The sequence below is a fragment of the Quercus robur genome, chromosome 12 (assembly GCF_932294415.1).
Source record: "Quercus robur chromosome 12, dhQueRobu3.1, whole genome shotgun sequence".
Taxonomy (NCBI): Eukaryota; Viridiplantae; Streptophyta; class Magnoliopsida; order Fagales; family Fagaceae; genus Quercus; species Quercus robur.
The window spans coordinates 620,437-644,133 of NC_065545.1; the positions used below are offsets into that span (position 1 = coordinate 620,437).

Genomic DNA, 23,697 nt, shown 5'->3' on the forward strand with positions numbered 1-23,697 from the left:
ATGACTATCTGTAATAATTGAATTTTCTTTTACGAAATGTCCCTCTTAAAGCTTGGGACATTGGCTATTACCCTTTTTTTAAGGCTCAGATGCTTTGAGTTTGTCATGATGTGCTTCTTTTGTGACTGAGAAAAAGTAACAAAGCATTAGAAGGACCAATTTTGATGATGATAAATGGAGGTTTCAAATTTCCTAGAAATGCTAGTTTCAATTTCAAACGTCTCCTCTTAGCTCCGATTTTTGCTTGCAGCCAAAAATTTTAAAATTTCAGATTTTTGCTTGTAATTATCACAAGAAAGCTTCTTCTTTCATTTTTTTTTTTTTTTGAATTCATGTTTTAAAACGTATATATAATTTATGGGGTATAATAAACTTAAATCTGAGATTTTAAAAATTAACAAATTAAACCTTAATGTTTTAAATAATAACAAATTAAATTTCAACTCAGTAAATTGAAATTGTATTGTGTTTGAGGTTTAATAAAAGTTGATTTTTAATCGGTTACTTTTAAAATTATAGGAAATTACATTGTTTAACCATTACAATTTACAACCCTTAATTAGGGTTTAAAATGTTATTTTTTTACTAGTTCATTGAAACAAACACAGTTATAAATTACAGGCAAGTGGTGCAAATTAAGTTTCTAAAAAAAAAAAAAAGTAATAAAGTGATGCAAATTAAGGGAGACGTAAAACATAAGATTGTTTTTTTTTTTTTTTCCCTATTTGGCATAGAGTAGATATGACATCCACAGTGTAATTTACGAAGATAACAACATTAAATAGTACTCTCTAAAATAATGATAGATATAATTGATGTGGCATAATTAAAAGAGTACGAATTGTATTCATGTTGTCATGTTGATTGTTAAATCGTTGATAATACATCTGCCTATGTCTTCTTTTGGCCTCACTTGGTGTCTCTTTTATGTTATTTACCGACGGCCACAAGTTTAGACTCATATGATAATCAATTTTACTAATTAAAGAGACAAAAAAGAATCTCCAATGATTTCATTTTTAGTGGAAAAGTTTTACTCTTACAGGTTCAATAAAAATATGAAAGTATCATAATACTATATTACTAGATATGCGTAAATACTGTTATTGCAGGAATTTGATCATTATTCATGAGTAATAAACAAAAATAGTAAGTACTTCGTCTTCTTTTTTAATAGCAAGTCTAATTTCATTATATCTTAAAGGTGTCGATTTAGTTTACCATATTTTTTTATTTTATTTGTTAAAATGTTCAAGGTTCTTAAAGCACCTAATTAATCCCTATACGAGTGTAGTCATCTTTGTTTCATAGACCTCAAGTATCAATGTGTTAGAATAGAGCTGTGCTATTTAGAGCATCTCCAATAGCTTCTTTAAAGCCAATTTTAGAGTATCAATACCCCAAAAACTCACTCCAACAATTTTTCTATCTCTATTTTTTAGAGTAGAGTTGCTACAATGTTTCTCTATAAGTAGAGAACACTGTAGTTTTTACTATTATAATAATCAGGTATTGAATAAAAAAATGTTAAAAGATGTGCAGTTACTAAAAAAAGAATAAATAATGAATAATGAATGAATGAAGAAATAATATTTAAATGAGATAAAGAATTTGTTGGAAAGTATATTTGAAAAAGTGGGTAGCTAAAAAGTAAAAGTCATTGTTCATTCTCTAAAAAGTACAAAAATTTGGAGAATCTGCTGGAGATGCTCTTAAGTATTTACTCAAAGTTTTTGCATATGCTTTTTGATTGACACTCAATCACCTCTATATTATGTGTGCATTTTCCTAACACGTTTTTGCGTTTTGTGTTTTAAATTCTGGGTCCTACAGCACTATTCACAAATCGGCCAACTTGTAAAAAACGCAGCAATAAGTTTGCTATAGTATTTTGTGTTTTAAAAATTATTTTGTTACAATGTTTTTAGCAATAAATTTTCAGTTTTCATCAAAATAAGCGATATCCAAACAAAACATGTGTAAAACTGCAGTTTGATTTTATTTTATTTTCTCAATTGAGTAATTGTCACTCCTTACCCTTTTTCTCAAAAAATAGTAGTAAAAATAAGAGTTCAGCTTCTATCCAATTGCCAATAGACTTGTCAGGATACGGACACGTGTCTGCTATTCAATGTGTCAAGTGGCATTGGCCACCGGACAGAAACCGTATCCTAATAATAAAACCTATGGACCTAGTGAGGTCATGGTGTGAGCATCCACACACTAGACAAATAGTTCTTCATTGGGCCTGGTCTTTTTGGTGAGCTCTGACAGATTAACAATTTGTACTATCACTGGGCCCATCTACCTGTCCTTATGCTAACGTCACTCATGTGGGCCTCACATAACAAATGCCATTTGCCCAAGAAACCCATATGCTACCCCATTTACATATGATTTCCATGTGGGCTTGCCACTCAGCTTTTGCATGATTAAAGATATGTAGGCCCATCAACATAATTTTCTTCTGAAAGATTCTACATACGCACCCACCTTTCCAATCACCCTATTCTTCTAGGATACAAATGAAAGAGTTTAAAAAGAAATAAAAAAGCCAAATCTAAGTCAAGTCAATACAATTGAGATGGATAAAAGACTGATTTTGTGGGCCTGTGTCCAATAAATTTTAGTCTCTCTTTTCTTTTTTGTTGGGAATGAAATTGTTAGCTGAAGTGTCAAATCTTGAGCCATAAATTGAGTACTATTGAAATGAAAATGAATTAATTAGTATTTTTTTGTGAATACCTTACCTTTTGATGGCTAATATGCACTAATACTAATATGGATTTTTTAAGTGAATATTTTTCAAATTAATTAATTTAACCAATTGCACAAAGCTAATGAACAAACCCAAGGTCATTGTAGGAAATTAATGACTCAAACTTGAACCCAAAAAAAAAAAAAAGTCTTGATCATTTTGAGCTTAATAATAAAATAAACTAACCAAACTTAAACATAATCATATATAGCCTAATCAAATTTTAAGTTGGAACAACAAAATAATTTTGGGAACTAAAATCCTATTGGATGTTCTTAGCCTTTCGTTTTCAATTAAAAATTTCTTAGCCTTCCTTTAAATTTTGTGGGTTTTTTTTTTTCTTCTTTTTTGGGTAAATAACCTTCTCACACCCTTTGGGTAGATATATCATGTAGTCCACGCCTACTAGCCTGGTCATTGAAAAGATGGCCCAGAAAAAGTTCGGTGCTAATTTAGATCATCAAGACCTTACCATGTTCATCAATACGCCCTAGTTTCCTAGGAAAGATTACTTATGATATCATCCACATCGGTACTTATGATTATGGGTACTTTTTAATTTAAAATAAACTTTGTTGGTTTGTATCATTTGATTGAATCGGATAAATACAACAACAAAAAAGTTAATTTATGAAAAACAAAAGCAAATAAACTAAATAAAACAATAGTTAAGACTCTTATAACTTAACCTAAAGACAATAAATTATTTTAAAAAAAAAAAAAAAAAAACCAAACATGCATGGATTCGGGAGTGATATGACTATGATTACCAAAATAGACTCATTTGATATATATTATTTTTCGGATTAATTCAATGTCTTTGATTTATAGTATACAGTGTAGTCAGTCATTGAGGAAATAGGAAATATCAGTAGTTTTTTAGAATAGTTTTCGAAAACATGTTTCAGACAAGTCCTTAATTTCCACGCTAACAAAATTATGAATACTGGATATATTTAATTAATCTTGTGTAGACAAAGAAAAGAAAAGGACAGTTTTACATGATACCATTGGTTATTCGACGAAAATGTCTAGATAGAATTTCACTTTAATCTGTCTCCCATTTTGTATGCTATTTCATAGTGTGGAATTTTCTGTCAACAATTCATCAGGAATGTCCTTCTCCAATATCTCTCTTCTTTAAGATAATTTAAAATATAATCTCTGAACCTATCCATTTAAAGCCCTGGTTTTTGCTACCATGTTGGCTGAAAATAATGGAACCTGTGGGTATTACTATTTTTATTTTATTTTATTAGTACCATGCTACCATGTACTAGAGAAGATGAGAAAAAATAATAATAAAAAGATGGAACGGAGATGGTGATCAATCGTCTTTACGGATGTAACTATAATAACTCTAGAATTTATTGGAGAACCAATATTTGAAGGGTCTAAATGAGGGGTTGAATGCTCTCTCTAATAACTTTAGTCATAAGCTAACTTCAATTCCACCTAGAGTACCAACAATTTCAAGAGAAAAATGATATCTTATCTTATACCCTACATTTTTTTTTTAACTCGTAAAATTTCAATAATTGACATAATCAAGACAGTATTTCTGTTCTTAATTATTAAAAAAAATGTTAAGAAATTCAAAATCAGGTTAGTAGCAACCTACATGATTGCAGAATATTTAACCAAAAAGAATTCACTAGTTGTCATAATCAAAAAGGGTATATATCTTCTTACTATGCATAATTTCATATTAAAGATATGCACTACTTAATTTAAAAACAAAAGTAAAATAAAGTCTTAAGAGAAAGAAAAAGAAAAAGATAACAAAGATGAATATGGGGTTTACCAACCCACAAAAGTAATTAACTTTTTGACTTCGTGAAAGCAAAAAAAGTAGATTTTGCTCGTTAACAGGGACTACAACCAAGGTTAGGCCCATTTGATTGCCCTAGTCATAAGCTCTTTCTCTCTCAAGCTGTAACATCATAGCAATTTCAAAGATAAACCTCATTTCAATGTAACATCAAAGCAATTTCAATGTAACATCATAGCAATTTCAAAGATAAATCTCATTTGGAGTGTGACCCATACTACACAATCCGTTCATTTCCTCTTTTCTTTCTCTCTTATTGCTTTGCTTTACCTAGTTTTTGAGCACTCCAATGTGAGAAACCACCTTTGTATTTCCTTTTTCTTCTCTTTATCTAACTTTTTTTTTTTTTTTTTATAAAAAATTATTATTATCGTTTATCTTTTGGCAATACAAGAATGATTCACGCGTTTGTAACTATTAATTAACAAAGTTATGTGAGCCTAGTGTTATGATTAGTTTATTAAAAAATAAAATAAATAAAGATGTTAATGTCCTAGTTCCCACCGACAAGTTTATTTACTTTTTTACCTTTATTTTTTTGATGGTTACTTTTTACCTAAAAGTCTACAACAAGTAGATAAGAAATATTCCAACACAAGTTTTTTCTCACCGGATATTGTTACTATGCTAAAATGCCATAGGGCTCTTCTTTTTATTCACTCTCCCTTTTTTTTAAATAATTTTTTTCTTCTTTGTGTTTTTGGAAAGGATAAAAGTTATCTCACTTTATTTGTTTATTTCAAGATTCTTTTACCTTGTAACTTTTGGTGGAGGCCTAAAGGAGGGGTAAGAGTTGTGCAAGGGTAACCTTATGGAATAATATGTAATTTGTAGTCACAAATTGGTGCAGCCTCTTGAAATTAGCATCTTCTTTCTTTCTTTCTTTCTTTCTTTTTTTTTTTTTTTTGGTTTGTTTGTTTTGGGTTGTAAGTACCATATTTGTTTACAATATGTAATAATATAAGGAGGCTTTTCATTGCTTTTAGGAATCAAAATTAGCAATCGAATTATTATCAATAAATTTATCCTCTTATTAAAACAACTATTGTCATAAAATTTGGGTATTTTTATAATGGAGGATGGAGAATTTTTACAAAGGGGATGGTGCTTTTTGTAATGGAGGCCTTAGGCCTAGGTGTTGGGCCGACCCTATTTATTTACGAAAGAAGTATTAAATAGCAAATGACATTTCCTAGTTGTTTCTTGGATCTAAATCCCCCCTTACCTTGAAGGTATAAAGAAGACGTCTTGGATAGATGTATGCTATATATCTCTTTTATTTATTATTTATTAAGAACCTGTTTAATTGATGGATTGTGAAAATGAATGTTTTATTAGGAGGAACAATTTGTTTTGGATATCCACAAATTAGTTTTTTATTTTTATTTTTATAAATATAATAGGATTTCAATCTACAGGTTTATGCTTCATGATAATTTTTTTAAAAGTTAAGAGATTTTTTCAATTGAGCTAAACTTTAATAATGCTAGAATAGTCCTAATTCTTTCTTTCCAATAATATTTACAAGCTACAAAAAGAAAAGTAATCGTCTCTTAGCTCACAATTTCTATAATTCACAAATTAAAACAAGGTTATAAAGCAGTCTTACAAAGAAAAAGTTATATTCTAAATAAGTTTTGAGGAAAATTCATCCAACTCACAACACGGTAATAAATAATAATCATTACCTTGTAATTTTGGTGACATGATTTACATTAATGATTATACAAAGAAAAATTTGTTCTGCCAACTGGGTAATGGAGACGGAGGTCATAATGTTTCAATGGGCTACCTAGGCCCATTGATTTCCCACTTTCTTCCCGCACATTGTCATCGCTTGTGCAGACTCAAATGCAACGTTACAGATTCACAGTTCACCTTTTGGATGTGAGTGTGACCCACGGAAACACAATCCCTATGTTTCCTCCTCAGCTTTGCTTTTCACTATTTATTAATTTTTCTTGAACATACCTTAAGGGGACACCTTTTTCTAGTTGCTACTTTCTTTTCAATTTTCATTCGATGATGATGGCAGTACAAGAATCAATCCTTGACGCGTATGTACTCATTGTCACTGATAGCAATAAAAAAGTAAGAAGCACAATGATTTCCTTTCACAATGGTATATAGATGGGTTTCAGATTAATTAATGATTCTATTTCTAAAATCATTCATTATGGACCAATTATCATATGCAACCACATTTTGTTATAATAATTTGGTGCAAAATAGTGAAAATACAAACCTTAAACTATAATAATTTAAGTTTGGATGAAAAAACCAATAGCAAATGCAAACTCTCACTTACAACTTGTTACACACACATATATATATATATTTTTTTCTTTCCTTATAAAATAATCAAAATTTAAAATGAGAAAAAAAAAATCAAACACATGATAATTTGTGATTAATAGAAGATAAAATGGAATAAAGAATTTTCATTTCTCATTTCTCAGTTCCTTAGCAACTTTTAAGGAATCCACATATGACCCAATGACTGTGTTAGTTGCAAGTTCCTCAAGAATGAAAGATAGTTTCTAAAGAAAAGATGACATGTTACCTTCACTTAATAAAGTAGGCAAATGTTTTTTTACTGTTTGAGATTTGGGCATTGCAAGGTACATCAATTGATGAGGAGTATATTAAATGTATTTCAAAGCAATGCACTCGAGCATATATGGTAAATGTAAGAGTAGTAAGGGTGTGTTTGTTTGGAAGTGAAATTGGGTGTATGAAAAAATTTGGAGAAAAAATAGGAAGGAAAACTTGTTAGAGTGTATTTAGTTGGGTGGGAATGAAGAAAAATAAATAGTGGGACTCAAGTGTTTTCTCTATGGGCCAATCAAAAAGTTTTCTCTCCATTTTGGAAAGAAAACTGAAGAGAAAAATTGGACATTATTTTTGAAACATGGGCTTGTCCACGTTGCTCTTTTTTATTTATTTTTTCTTTTTTATTTTTCTTTCCTCCTAGACGTTGTGTTTTTTTTTTTTTTTTTTTTTTTTTTGGGCAGGCTTCCTACACTTCCAATGCTCATATATATATATATATATATATATATTTTTTTTTTTTTCTAGACATGATTTTTACTTTTAAATAAATTTAGGTGATTGATTTTTTTTTTTTTTTTGGTTGTTTATCCCTTTTTTTGGTTTTAATTTGGCATCATTTTTTAATAAGGGTATATGTGTAAATTTATACAAACTCACTTTTTTCTATCTTTCCACTTTTCCACTCCCAACCAAATAAAAAGGAGGGAAATTAAAATTTTTTCTATCCTTCTACTTTTTCATCCTCTCACTTTTCCACCATTCCAACCAAACAGATCCTAAGAGTTTGCACACTGCTGCTAGAGAAGAAAAAACGTCATTGTTCATAAATGTGAGCAGTAGCTTAAATCAAGAGAGGCAATGGTGCAGCATTACACTTGACACTTGCAAAACAATTAATTTTGATCAATGTTATATACATATAGGGTTATGCTAACGAGTACCCTTAAAAACTTTAATTGCTACCAAAACATGAATTGTTTTTTTTTTTTTTTTTCATAAAAACTATTTTTAAATAGATTATTAACCATTGCCCATTAGCATTTCTCATACATATATACACAGGAGATTATACATACTCACTAATATATAGAGGGCATTAACGTTGTTTCATGAGATGGAGTCTCCATTTTTTATTTTTCTAAAAGAATGACACAAACATGAATCTACAAGGCTCATTGGACTACAAAGTGAATTGGAACGCACACCAATTGTGGGTACATTAATAAGAGGACTAAAGTAGTTGGGCAATCTTCCATAAGGCTTTGCAACATATTCTCTAAGTGCTAGTGCAGCACTCGGTAGTCTTCTTTAATTGGTAGCAAGTCTACAGCATGATTCCAAAGTTAATCATTATTGTTATATGATTGACCTTTGCTTGTGGGCTTAATAGGTTGGCTAATATGGGAACCAAGAGTGATTGCTCTTGACGATTTGAGAAAGTAAGGGCTAAGGGGGAACAAAAGGGAAAGGAAGGGGGGGTTCTCTTAGCGTAAATAAACATCAATACATAGAAATGTATTTCTTCCTACTCCTTTTTTTTTTTTTTTTTTTTTTTTGGGAGAGATTTAGAGGGGGGTTGTTGTTTGAAAATCAAGACAATGAAAATAACTCATTGCTCAAAAAGATGAAAAATTGTTGAAGCTGTCATAATGTCACAATATAAAACAAAATGTGTACTTATTTGATTCTAATGCATATCAAAGTTGACAACAAGAGTTACTACAAGCTTGATTTTATATCATAAAAGTCATTCACAAGTGCAGATTTTAGGGATTAGGTGAAATTTTCTAGTTCCTTAAAACCTTTTTTAGGGGACTTTGCTCCGTTTAGCAACTTCACCGTGGCATTCCCAAAAATCACACCATTGGCTACACATCTAGCTACCATAATATACAATTTAGTAATATGTGCCAATATGGAAGGAAGCACAACAACCTACACAAACATTTAAAGGTAAATCTTCTAAACCTAACCTGTTTTACATGCTTAGGATTTGATATGCCAAAGTTAACTGCCACAAGCTTGGTAATTGCAAGTCATCCAAAAAAGAAATTTTAACATGCTTTATATCATGTTAGGCAAGGGTATTTGCTACATTCCAAGAATCTTAATAGATGACAGAGTTATACTTTGAAGATACTAAGATAATGAACTCATTGGTATTTAAATCAACTCATTGAAATGGTTTATCTACACACCCAGCACAACCACAATTAGATTTCAGACATGTTTGCTTCCTAAATATAAACTCCATTTAGGGGCATATTACTGATTCCAATCCACCAATTGCTATGATAGTTATTGTTTGTGGTTTATTAATGACTTGAAACTCCTTTTTTCTCTTCAGTTGGGACTTGAAACTCATTCAAAGGTTATCATAAGTGATATATATTAGATACCGAGAATAGATTAAGTAGACAAATCTCTTCAATTTCTCAAAGAAGAGTTTACCTAGCATTCAAAAGAATCAATAATTAACTCATCAAAAGTTTTTTCAATCCACTTTTGCAATTGAGTTTTCACTAATAACAAAGGTGGTATGACGTGAGTCAAATTACTATTCTTTATGAACATCTCACAAAGACTTGATAGTGGATGTTTTGCCTAACATAAATTAGATGAAGAAATAGTACAATAAAATAATAGAGTCTTTTTTGTATCTTGATCTAATGATGGCAAAAAATGGCATGGCATTGTATAATGGCCCTACCTTCATCATATATATAATTGCATTGTAATTTGTCCCTCTTGCCAAGGAACATGTAGCTGCAACTTGAACAAAAAGACACATCATTAAAAGAAGTGCACACATTAATTTTAAAAAACATAAAAGACAACTATAATACTTGGATAATTGGAGCATCCACCAAAGGATCAGAGTGTGGCGTACCAGCTCAAATATGTCTGATCCATGAGAGTCAAGAACTTTCAATGCTTCTGCTGTGGTTGAAAGGTCATAATCACCAACCGTTGTGTATGGATTTACACAAGCATGCTTGTTAAAGAGAAAATACTTGATAGAGAATCTTGCATGTTTAACAATTGTTAACACTTGATCCCAAATGATATGTAATTGAAATTATTATTTCATGATTTAGTGAAATGAGTACATTTGATTTCACAATTCAAGAAGATACCAAAATATGCAGTATAAGACCTTAGCAATTACAAGAGATAATTTAGAAAGCTATGCTTTAAAAGATGGCATGTAACTTGAATAATATTTTGTAAAGTTGGCAAAGCAATGGCCAAGTAACAAGTTCACATCAATACCCAAAATGAAATACAGTTGCAAGCTTGCAACCTCATTCGCTCTCTTTTTATTTTATTGGTTATTTAATCTGTGCTCTTGAAACTATAAACTCACTCACCCATTGCATTTTATGAGGGGAGGAGATACCATTTGAATTAGAGGTCATTGGCCAACAACAAGATCCCAACTTGAGACCTAAAACAACAAATTACCACCAAAAACTGCCAAGAGAACCATACAAGATCCCAGTTCATGGAAAATGGATAATAATTTTACTTAAGAGTGGATAACTGACCCAGACATATGCATTCCAGCTGTGTTCTATGCCTATTCATAGGAGAAGTATGGAAAATTTGCTAAAGAGATTAAGTTGGTAGCATCACCTTATAAATTTGAATTTTCAGATCCCCAAAACACTATGTAGTTCAATCACTTCTATGATACATCTTTTATTACCACATTCAAACACACACCATTAACTAAAGTCCACTAGAATTGTTGACCAATTGAACAAATTAAACCACTTAGAACAACCCTTCAAAAAACAACCAAATCTCCAAGACTTATCTCACTCAAAATGGAGCAATTACATAAAATAGTAAACCAAATTTAAAATTATTAACTCATGCTCCTTTACCATATCAAACAAGATCATAATGGCATATGATAAGAGAACATGAAATCAATAATGATAAGATGCACAACAACAAATATACCAGTAGTCCAACAACAAAAGTACCCAAAACAGAAAGTGAAAGGTGTGGATTTGAAATCAAAATAAAAGATACTTGCTTACTTTGCCTTGTTTTTTCAATTTGTAAAAGTCTCAGAGAGCCCAACGGTATCATATTAAATTGGTTACGAAAACAGGTATTTAAGGTTAAAATTTGAGCAAACCTTGATTTCACAAGCCCATACCGTGAGCAACTGTGATGGATGAATTTGGACATGAAATTTTGCCAAGAAATAGAAAGCAAGAGAGAGAGCATGGTTGAGATATTTGAGGATAAATAAGGACTCAATGACATGACATCTAAGAGATAGTTTTGGAAATTGTGTACGTTCTTTAAGGAATTATGTCAAACACAGGTATTTAAGTGTGTGGTTTGCTGCAAATTCAGCTTATTTTACTATTCAGTTTATTTTTGGTACTATTTATGGTCCTATTGCACTTTTTGGTACTATTCATGAGTCCCACCGTACTATTTCAGCTAATTTTTACTTTTATCTACAATACTTTCAGCAAAAAGTTTTCAGTCTCAGCAAAATAAGCAGATTCCAAATGGACCCTAAGTGTCCGTTTGGCTCTAGCTTAAAAAGTCAACTTATTTAACTATTCAGTTTATTTTTGTTACTATTCATAGGCAACATTGCACTTTTTAGTACTATTCATGGGTTCTACTATACTATTTCAACTAACTTTTACATTTATCTACAATACTTTTAGTAAAAATTTTTCAGTTTTAGCAAAATAAGTGGATTTCAAATAGAACCCAAGTTAAACTGTCCACTAAAAGAAAAAAAAAATCATCACCATACACATTAAAAAGCAAACCAATTATTATCAAAATCCAACACAACCTAAGAGACTACATGATCAAACAATCAGAGAAATAATTGATTATGATAGTTACCGGATAAGCTTTTCAAGTCAATAGAGAAAAGGGGTGAGAAAGCCTGTGAAGTCAAGCTCTGGTTCAAATTGCTCCCACAATGCAAGATATATTGCTCTTTTTGTAGAGAGAGAGATAGAGAGAGACTAAGAAAATGAGAGAAAGGTCAAGAAATATTTTGATTTGAGAGAGAGAGAGAGAGAGAGAGAGAGAGAGGAAATCTATGGAAAGAAAGGTAAACAATGTAACTAATGAAAATCCTTTCCGCTGCCTATGTCCATGTCCGTGCCCATGCAAGTAGAAACAATTTTTGCTTTTCCTCGCAAAAAACACACCGATTTTTGCTCCCAAAAGAGACAATGCTTGACTAAATCAAAGTATTGTACATGAGCATATTTACACTTCTTATGTAGTTAGTAGATAGTAGAAGTCTTAAAAAAAGAAAAGAAAAAAAAAAGGTAGATAGTAGAAGTAGAAGTATATATATATTTTATTTTATTTTATGAAATTACAATTACTATAATTAATATATAAGTTACTTTATTTATTCTACTTTGTTTGCTGTTCTCATAGGAGTCGCAAGCTCAAACTATAGGATATCATAGGAGTACTATCAATACTGGAAGTATTATACATAATTTTGTGTTTGGACAAATTATGTTTATTGTTTGGCATACATGACACATTGGAATATGTGTTATGAAATTATTATTTTTTTTTTATTTTTTTTATTTTTATTTTTTGTTTTGTTTTGTTTTGTTTTTGTTTTTGTTTTGTAAATAGAGATTAATAACCAAACAAAAACTAACCAACAATCAGGGTTGCTAGATTAGAACAGAGTTTGATACAAAATAGCCTCGAAGAGTCTTGTACGTGCAAGTTAGATTTGAGCTGATATAAATGAATAAAATAAGTTATCTAATAGTACATCTATATGAAAAAACTTTTAAGCGACAATGATTCTAGCTTAACACGACACACGTTAGAGAAGAAGAAAATGATGGTAACAATGTAAAAAGGGACACAAGATATACATGGAAAATCCTAGGAAAGGGATGAAAAACCACGGTTTGAGCAATAATGGAATGTTCTTGTTTTGCTCAGATTTGTATTATGTGAGGAAAAGTGGTTACTCTTATACAATAAGGGTGTTCTTCTTTAAAGAGAGACATTGTTTCCTATCTTCCTATATTATCAACTTTCTACTTTCTTCTCCAAATATCTACTTGGGCTCTTACCCTAAAATACAGTTGCATGTTCTTCTTATAATCCGAGGAATATGGTTGAGTACAAAGACAGGTGTCAAGTCATCATTTCCTTATTTTTGACCTTTTCACAGCTGTGACATTATTTGTTGACTAGATGATAGAGATTGCGCCAATGTGGCACTGAGACCCGTGGGTAGGTGACTTTGCCACTGTTTGGAAAATAGCCCCTGGACATTGAGAAGGACATTAGGAGTCCTGTAACTAATACACGTGTCTTTGAAGTGGTCCAACATGCATTCAACTAATAAATGGTGTCTTTATAGCTGATAATCTTAGAAAGTCACTATCTCCCTTCTTGTGAGTGCTTGAGTACCATGTCAGGTGCATATCTTACTTCCTTCCCAAGGCAATCACGTCTTTAGCACGGACAAAAAATAGGATCTTTTTGCCAACGCTTCCTCTTCCTTTGCTTTTAGCCATTCCACGTGTAGGGTCTAGATGCAATCACATATGCATTCTTCCATGCCTTTATGGTGTAATGTACAAGTTCCTAAGCAAAAGCTGGGCAATCTCCACAAACGGAGTGTCCAGAATAACAAAATCATACTAAAGACGAGTTCTTTCATAGCTAACACATCCGTACAAGCATTTGCCTCCTTAAAACAAGGGAGCATCTTCAAGGCTGGGATTGGTTCATGAATTGTTGCAATCATCAAGAATTGAAGCAAATTCAGCACAAGGCCCTATCATTATTATCTTCTTGTCACCATTGATCACTCCCTCTCAAAACAGACCCAGTTTACTTGGTTTTATAAGGAATTTATACAACATTTATATTTATAACTTGCATATAACATACTCAACGACCACCATCCCATCCCATCCCACCTTACCCTCAACCTCAAGCACCTAAAAGAACCTACTGTTCGGTCCGGTCCAGTCCGAGAGTCGGACCTAAACCAAGATTGTTAAAAATACATAGTTATTGGGCCAAGACCCAGACCCACGAGTCTACTTCCTGCACTCTATATTTCACGTGACTGTCCAAAGGGTTAAAACTTAAGACAAAGAAAGTGTGGGAAAAAAGTAATTTGAAATCCAAAAAATTGGGTTTTTCACTTTTCATTTTCCCACCCAAAACAAACCCGCCCATTTTTGCTCTGACCCCAATTCAATTCAATTCAATTCAGAGCTTAAAAATTAAAAACCCACACAAGTTCTTTTCTCTCATTTCATTTTCTTTCCCTTCTCCACTGTTCCCTCCTTCTCTTCCTTCTCTCAAACGCTCTCAGGTCTCTCTCTAAACCTTTTTATCACTTTTTGTTGTTTTTCTCCTTTCATTTTGTTCGTGGGTTTTAAAAGCAAAGCTGCTCTTTGAGCAATTAACCTAAATTTGTGTATTATGCTTCATGTGTGTGTTTTAATTTTTCAGGTTATGTTTCAGTTATTGTTGTAACAAAGTTACTTTTTGTTCGAGAAAATTTACCCAGATCTGTTTTACCCCAAAAGTTACAAACCAGATCTGATCTGGGTTTTTCTTTACTCAAATTTCTGGTCACAATTTTCTCTCCATTTATATTTTTAACCTAAAAAAAAATTGAAAATTTGAAAGTTCTTTACTCGTAACTCGTAATTTGGTTTTTGGTGTCTGTATTGGTTATAATTTTGGTTGTATATTGATGTGTTTCTGATATGGTTATATTAATTTGAATTTTTAATCTCAATTTATCAAATGGGTTTTTCGGGTTTGAAATTTGGATAGGTGAGAAATGGCGGGAAAAGGTGGAAAGGGGCTTTTGGCAGCCAAGACAACAGCAGCTAACAAGGACAAGGACAAGGATAAGGATAAGAAAAGGCCCGTTTCCAAGTCCTCCCGTGCCGGTATCCAGGTTGCCAAACATCCCCCAACTACCTTTTTTTTACTTTTATATGCAAGCTCTTTATATTAATTTTATGAATTTAAAATTTTAGATGATGTGACAGTATATCGTTTGTTACCTAAAGTTGTTAATAATTTATAAAAACTTGTCGGCTTTTGTAAAGAGAGTAGGTGAGCTGTCATGTGTGTTTTAATAAAAATGAATTATGAAAGTCTCAAAAGCAACTTATGTGTTTGTCTTTTGGTGTGAAGAATTTTTAATTTTGAATACATGCTTGTTTTTGGAACTGGGTCCCAATTAACTGAGGTTGATGATAGTACTTGGTTTTTTGAAGTATGGTTAATTTGTGTTTGGTTTAATTGGATTGAAATGCTAATTCAACTTACTGTGACTAAAAGTTAATTTTGATGGTGATAATTGGCTAGGTTGTCACATAATTATTGATTTTGTTGGGCATAGTGAAGGTGATAATGATTTTTCTCCTGCTTCAATTATTATGCTTTAAAACTTTGTACTAGCTCCTCAATGTTAGCAATAGGAACATAGTTTGGGTTGCAGTAAAGTTGGTGAGAACTATGATTTTGATGCTGTTTGTACTAGTTTTCTCAGCCCATTCATGATTATTCTGCTTGGTGGAAGATATGATTGCTAGCAAAAAAGTTGTCTTTGAGACTTACCTCAAGTTGTAGGAGGAGCTGAGATGATATAACACATATGACCTTGTTCTTGCATCTTGATATGCGAAAAGTATTTTTCTATAATAAATTAACAGATTTATTATAGATAAACATTGGTGTGCCCTCGTAATACATGTGGTTGATTTTAACTAGTTTGTTGCAGATTCATAATCGACTGAATCTTGGGACTGAGGCTTTGATTGTTGTAATTGAATTATGTTGGTGACAGCACTTGTTGGTCTTCTATTTTTTCGCCTGGTTTATGATTCTGAATTTGTTTATCTTATATGTGATGTTGTTGCATGGGGGAGTAGTTTCCTGTGGGTCGTATTCACAGGCACTTGAAAACAAGGATTTCTGCTAATGGGAGAGTTGGGGCCACGGCTGCAGTTTACTTGGCTTCAATTCTTGAGTACCTGACTGCAGAGGTGCTTGAGCTGGCAGGAAATGCAAGCAAAGATCTGAAGGTGAAGAGAATCACACCAAGGCATCTGCAGCTGGCTATTAGAGGAGATGAGGAGCTTGACACCCTGATCAAGGGAACCATTGCTGGAGGTGGAGTGATCCCTCACATTCACAAGTCCCTCATCAACAAAACCTCTAAAGATTAAGCTGTTTGTGTCTGGTTTGAAATGGCTGTTAACTTTAGGACAGTGTGTTTAGTTTGTGACCCATTTTAGTAATGGTGCTGTGGACTTTGTTTCAGTTTGTAGAAGATTATTTAGATGGGCTAGGTTAGTACTTAGTATATATTGGGTAATCTATTGTGCCTTCTTCAAACTGTTATGTTCGTTTAGACTCTAGAGTAGGACTGGCGTTTCTTGAATGGATTTAAATGTGGTTTCCTAACCACCTTTAACTATTATCTATGATTCTCAAAACTTCTGCATGTAATATGATGCTTATGTTGTTTAATGGATTGACCTGTGATGGGATGGGATTGCTGGTGTTGTAGCATTTTCTATGAAGACCATAAATTTGACAATCTTAGATTGTTTTCAGACTTCTCTTTCCATTTAACTTGTTATTCTTGTTTGGGTTTGAATGTAACCATTTATTGTTTTTCCTCTTCAGTGAGCAAATGTCTGATTGTAATGAATTTATAAATATGCAATTCTGCTTTTACATGCATGGTTCTCTCTCACATACAAAGGCATGCTCACAGCAGTAATTCTCTTACGTTCATAGTGGGCCACTTTTTATAGGTGGGTTTCACACTTTTGGGGCTTACAGTGTTGTATGCAGCCCATTCTAAGAAACAAACACAAAAGATGCTTCAACGTTTCCTTGGGCTATCATTTGGGCCGAATCGGCCTAATTTAGAAATCCTGGGGCTATAATCATTTGGGTTTGATTCAGTCTTGATTTGATATGTGCTTGTCCAAGTCTTATTGGGTGAAATGTAAATTAACCTCTGAATCTGTACATCATATTAATTAGTTCCCACTCTTTGGTTTTTGCTCCATTTTTTGTTATGGCTTCGTGTAATTAATCTTTGTTTCTGGTTTGTGTTATCTTTTTCTAGCTTAAGAAGAAAACAGCAAGAATGTTGGTGACCTAAGGTGTTTTGGTGTAAAACCAATAGGTTAATTGTCTTGTTTCATTATTATATTATAACAAAGGTTCGGTTTCTATCCGTTATTGTAAGAATGGGATAAGGGGGTATCTTATTATAGCAAGTGTATATATAAAAATCATTTCTTTCACACTCGTGGAGTTCACATATGCTGGTTCTACGTGCATGTGTGATGAGCATTGTATAAGATTTATGTATTCTATTCTTTCGGTGAATGTTTTCTATTCAGAAAACATTACCATAGAGGCATGTTCATGTCTAATTCGATGAAAAACTACACATAAGTTGGATACAACAATTAATTAACAGAGGTCAGTCTCAAATGACAAATCCAAATTCAAACTAGGACTGCGATAGGTGTAGAAAATACATAATTTGAGAAGGCATTTTAGCTACTTCAGTCTTGGACTGATATTATCGGAAGTTCTTGCATTCACAAAAAGACATGGGGATGGGGAGGCCAATTATGACCAATTGTGTGGTTAGGAAAAAAAAAAAATGCGTTGCATTAACATGAACATGATACGTCAGAAAAATGCTGACGAAGTTGAAAATGACAAAATTGTTATAGAAGCTGCTTATTGCCAAAGAAAAATTCAAGAATTCAAGAGTATTTAAATAGCTAATAAGCCGTTGCAGGCCAAGAAATGGTACAAAACAAGCTGCTTAATTACGCAATTTCAAAAATTTATAGTATTTGTTTTGGCTAAGCTCGTGAACAGGGTTACGTACCTTGACATCACATGGCTACCGCAGGTTGCTAATTTTGGCTTTTACTTAAATATATTTGTTAACAATAGAATGAAACTTTTTTTTGATAATCATCACTATACTGTCTATAAAAGCTGAACAATATATATACAACTGATTTGATCATATTTTCATAAGAAATTCTATGTCCATAAAAATTTTTATAATACTTTCACAACAAATCTTAAGTGGTAGTTTGTTATTGGTTGTTATGGGTGAACAAAAAGTTAATTTAAGTTGTAGATTTAAATTAGAATTAATAACAACTTATCACCTATAATTTATTGTGAAAATGTTGTAAGCATAGTATAAGGACTAAAATTGGATTAGACGCAATATAAGATTGGATTCTAGCCCAAGCGGCCCAAACAATAAATTTGTAGAGCGTGGATGAAAGAACTAGATCTATTCTAGAAGAAAAACAATAAAATTTGGTAATTTAAGGCTGTTAGACACAAGTAGGATGAGAAAATCTGTCATCGGAATAACTTGAGGAATTTCTAATATATTGTCTTGTTGATCAATAAAATTATACAAGAGTTCGCAGTCTTGTTCTAAAATTTCTTGGTTTTTTCCCCATTTCCCTTTTTGGTACATCTTCCCATGTTATATACTACATCCTTGGTATCGTCCCTGTCACACACGTGTAGGTTAAATTCATGGAACTCCTTCCAGTCCCATCCAGCACCTCCTAGAACCATCAACTAGTAGCTGAAAGGCTACTTGATCACTGTTCAGGCATCACCTTCACATTAATACGGCCAGAGAGTTGGTTGAGAGTCATTTAATGTGGAGGTAGCAGTTTTTTGAAGATATTTGTTGCCCTTCTCCTTTCTTATCCCTTGTCTAACGTCTAACTCTTAGTGGTGATGTAATTTCAAAGAAAGTCTATGATGATATGACACTCTTACTGACCTCGGACAATTGTTGCCGAGATGGCTTTCATCCTCGGACACTCGTTAGACTTATCTCATATTATCTCTACTCTTCTCTTTACTCCGTTCTCCTTATAATCTTATTTGGACCTACTCGGATGGTGTAATGTCCTCGGATCGGGCCATAGGCCTAGCTAGCACAGCTTTAACAGTATCTCCTGATTAACTGGCCCCCACACATAGCATTCCTCTATTTTAATTGCAAGCTTAGATGATAATTTGTTAGGGTATTAAGTGTAACGTTGGATCCAATGGTTTTTGTTTTATTGTTTTATATATATATATTTTTTGTATTTTTCTGGGTGCTAGGTAAAGAATTCATTGGAGGAAAAAAGAAAGAGGGGATTTACCGATTAGTTGGAGTCTTTATTTTAAAATTTTCCCACATAAAAAAAGTTTTATAGTAAAATAAGTTTCCTATCTAAGAAAGAATTACTTAATACTTAATAGGGCTATGCTACCTATCAAAATAAAATATAAAAAAAAAAGAGAAAAAAGAAAGAAAAAAGAAAAAAAGAGGTCTATGCTAGAATATATAGTGCACCATTTAAACGGCTTAAAAGTTGAACTTGAGGTGACATGTTTAATTGATTCTTAAAAAATAAAAGTTGACATATATGTTGAATTAAAAAAATGAGTTTTGACCTATCAAAAAAAAAGAAAAAAAGAAAAAAGAAAAAAGAGTTTTGAATGAACTCTTCATATTTTTTATTCATTTTAATTGATAATTTATATAAACATTGAATCTTATTATAATTTCACTTTCAATCTTGTTATCTTTCTTAGAGATGTCATTTGAATTACAACTGACGTAGTTGATTTTCATGTTTACACTCATTCGAGTGCTTTTCCCTTTTTGAGGAGGTAGCTAATATTCATTGTATTATTAAGTTGTGCAATATCACCCTCATATCATTTGGTCAATAAAGATAAAAATAAATTAACAAGAAAATACACAAAAAACAAATAATTTATGTGATTTTGCATTTTGTCTACACCCATGAGTGGTAGCTAAGAAGAAAATATAGAGATTACAATAATGACATAAAGACTCTAAAAAGGTGCAAACTCTAAATATACTGAATCTACCCAAGAGTAACTCTCACAAAAGCGTAGAGCAAGAAAAAATCTTGGGGTAAAACTTAAGTATAGTTTATTAGATGTTACACCTTAGCTCACCCAATTAAATTTAACAATGTGGTGGCATTTTTCAATGCATCAATTTTATTGACTTTGGAAAAGATAATATTAATCAACACAATCCATACGATTAAATCTAATTGAAGAATTTGAGGTACAACATTTGAAGAATGGTACCTAACTTTTGTTTGAAATCTTAACCACTATAATTTGATAATATATCATATTTGAGGTGAGTGTGTGTGTATATATATATATATATATATATATGTAAGGACACAATTTGTAACGACCCATAATAATGTTGGGTTTGCACGTAAAAAGGTCCAAATAATATTATTAATAGAGCGTGGGTTTGAAAGACTAGGTCTTGGTCATCGGGCGAGGGTTTGGGTTAGCTCCGGTCAGTGAATCTCGTCCGAGGAGTCTGGGGAGCTCTATGCTCTTCTTATTCTCCTTGTTTCTAGGACACCATGGTTGGGAGGACGGGTTGTCCCCCCCCTTTTTCTCACTGCCTCTCTTATCCTTTTATACGAGCATTTATCCTTTCACCAGCGTCCACGTATAAGCTCACTTTCCTAGGACTTAAGACCTGTCCTGTCAACCCATACCTAGAGTGGTTGTGGGTGGTTGTAAAAGCTGAAGAGTATGGCTCTGTCAGGTGCAGAGTATTGACTGGCAGTAATGGCAGCTTTCCCTTTGTCCTTGGTCGTTATACTATCCAGCGTCTCCTTCTCTATTGACATAGATATTTTAGATTTTTTCCCAAACTGTTCCTATACCGTTTTTGCCCTTCCTTCCAGGGGGACCTCGGATATGCCGAGGACAGAATCATCCTTGGCTGTGCCTCAAGACTATTTGGACTTTTATTACCTATCCTCGGCTATACTTTTCCTCGACTCGGGCTTTGGGCCCCAATGTAAAAATGGGTCAGGGCCACAAATTATTGGACCCCACAATTGCCCCTCAAAATCCTGCTGTCCAACCTCTTGGTCGGAGAGGAGGGTTTTGGTAATGTCAAGCCTTTATTACGACTCGTTTAGCTCTGCCCTTCATTAATGTTGGTGTCTCTTCATCTACTTAAGAAATGCGTCGGGTTACGAGACATTCTTCTAGATTTACACACGATGCGCTCCCGTCGTTTCAGTGTACGAGACACATCTTTAATAAATTGCATTTACGAGGCCAATCAAATCTGTCAATTACAGATGACATTGGGGAGTTGAACAGACGCTACCTTACTTGCAGATCTTCTTGGAGATATGTACAGATTAAATACCATTGGATTCACCTTCCATATAAGAAGCCAAATGAGAAGGTATTCCCTTCGCGTAAAGACTCTTTAACCTTCCTAAAGCCTCAACCCTCAAGCTGTGTTCTAAGTCTTACTTATCAGCATAGCCACAGCTTATAGTGTGACACATTTGAAATAGAAGTGGGGATGAAAAGATCATATCCTTCTCAGAAGCGTTCTGTTCCTCCGAAACTTAAGATAGCTCAGTCAGGACAGGGATGGCAGAGACTTAAGATACCTCTCATCCTCCCTTCAGTCAAAATCTGAAGCAGGGGCTCGTTGCGTCAAACTTTTGGTGCGACTGAGCTGGGGTCACCCATTATCAGTACCAGCCACTCCTTTATGAGCATAGCTAACATGGCACTAGCGTGTTAGGAGTCAGGACTGGCACAGGGACAAAGTATCCCTGCTTCTTCCTCTCTTCCTTCACTGGTGCCTCCTTTTGCCTCCCCTTCTTCTTCTTTCTCATCACCAGATCCATCCTGATGCTTTTCCTTCTTCCTCTTCTTCTCCTCTTCCACCAAGGAAGGTCCTCCTCTCAATATGGGTGCTACTGGGGCAGAATTTGGAAAGATTTGGGAGCAGAGCTTAAAAAGACTTCTGGCTATTTGTTTGTTTTATTTTTTTTTATTGTTTTTGTAATTCGTTTTCTATATAGGCTTGTTTAAGCCTTTCATTGTACGCTGTAATACCTCTTTATATTAATAAAAATCATCATTGCTTTGTTTTGTATATTCTGCCTCTTATTTTTGAAATGGTTATGCCGTGAATAGATGTACTACCATATGACTTTTTTTTTTTTTTTTTTTACATCCCGAACGATGCTTAGGGTCGAAGCCCCAGTTAATAAAAAGACCTTGCTTTGTGCTTATTGAAACTATCCGGCATAATAAAGCTGATTTGAACAAATGATACATAGGGCAGAAACTCTTACTAAGAAAAAAGAAAAAGATATTATGATGAGCTTATTAGAGCTGTTTGGCATAATAATGCCGACTTGAAAATGGGTTGTATACCCCAAACTTAAACGAGATGATGGCCGAATGCTCGGTGCCATGTAGGAAGTAATCATCCGAGGACATATAACCCAAAATGAACAGCCCCTGCAGGCCGCTGAGAATTAAGGCGTTTCGCCATCTGCCTAATGACCATCATAGCCTTAGCCTTTTCTAGTATTTGGTCTGAGGACCATGCAATACCTTGGTTCTGTCAAGAACTTGATTTTTAAGTAGTTGGTTTTCCCATAGGTTTGAGTCCGAGGACCATGCAATACCTTGGTTCTGTCCAAAACTTGATTTTTAAGTAGTTGGTTTCCCCATAGGTTTGAGTCCGAGGACCATGCAATACCTTGGTTCTGTCCAAAACTTGATTTTTAAGTAGTTGGTTTCCCCATAGGTTTGAGTCCGAGGACCATGCAATACCTTGGTTCTGTCCAGAACTTGATTTTTAAGTAGTTGGTTTCCCCATAGGTTTGAGTCCGATGACCATGCAATACCTTGGTTCTGTTCAGAACTTGATTTTTAAGTAGTTGGTTTCCCCATAGGTTTGAGTCCGAGGACCATGCAATACCTTGGTTCTGTCCAAAACTTGATTTTTAAGTAGTTAGTTTCCCCATAGGTTTGAGTCCGAGGACCATGCAATACCTTGGTTCTGTCCAAAACTTGATTTTTAAGTAGTTGGTTTCCCCATAGGTTTGAGTCCGAGGACCATGCAATACCTTGGTTCTGTCTAAAACTTGATATTTAAGTAGTTGGTTTCCCATAGGTTTGAGTCCGAGGAACATGCAATACTTTAGTTCTGTCCAAAACTTGATTTTTAAGTAGTTGGTTTCCCCATAGGTTTGAGTCCAAGGACCATGCAATACCTTGGTTCTATCTAAAACTTGATTTTTAAGTAGTTGGTTTCCCCATAGGTTTGAGTCCGAGGACCATGCAATACCTTGATTCTGTCCAAAACTTGATTTTTAAGTAGTTGGTTTCCCCATAGGTTTGAGTTCGAGGACCATGCAATACCTTGGTTCTATCCAAAACATGCAATACCTTGTTTCTGTCCAAAACTTGATTTTTAAGTAGTTGGGGGGAATTAACCCCTCGGCTATGGCGTGAGACCTTGGTTTAGGGGGATTAGCTCCTCGGCCAAGCCCCTAGAACCATCCGTGCTGCTGACGCTACGAAGCGCAGCCCCTAGTGAAGAAACGTAGCCCCTAGTGGAATTTTACGCTAGAACACT

The 23,697-nt window shown here is 33.4% G+C and overlaps 1 protein-coding gene and 1 long non-coding RNA gene across 2 annotated transcripts; one reads left to right on the forward strand and one right to left on the reverse strand.

Annotated features, from left to right (window-relative positions):
• Nucleotides 1-9,514: 9,514 nt before the first annotated feature.
• LOC126709201 (uncharacterized) lies at nt 9,515-11,431 on the reverse strand. The gene is made up of 2 exons (XR_007649337.1): nt 10,033-11,431; nt 9,515-9,908 (listed from the first exon to the last, which is right to left on the reverse strand). It is a non-coding gene; the product is annotated as an uncharacterized LOC126709201 (long non-coding RNA).
• Nucleotides 11,432-14,340: 2,909 nt separating this feature from the next.
• Nucleotides 14,341-16,776, forward strand: LOC126709129 (histone H2A variant 1). The gene is made up of 3 exons (XM_050409234.1): nt 14,341-14,508; nt 14,979-15,105; nt 16,088-16,776. Exons 2-3 carry the CDS (start codon nt 14,986-14,988, stop codon nt 16,382-16,384), a joined length of 417 nt encoding a protein of 138 aa, XP_050265191.1. The 5' UTR covers nt 14,341-14,508; nt 14,979-14,985; the 3' UTR covers nt 16,385-16,776.
• The last annotated feature ends 6,921 nt before the right edge of the window (nt 16,777-23,697 follow it).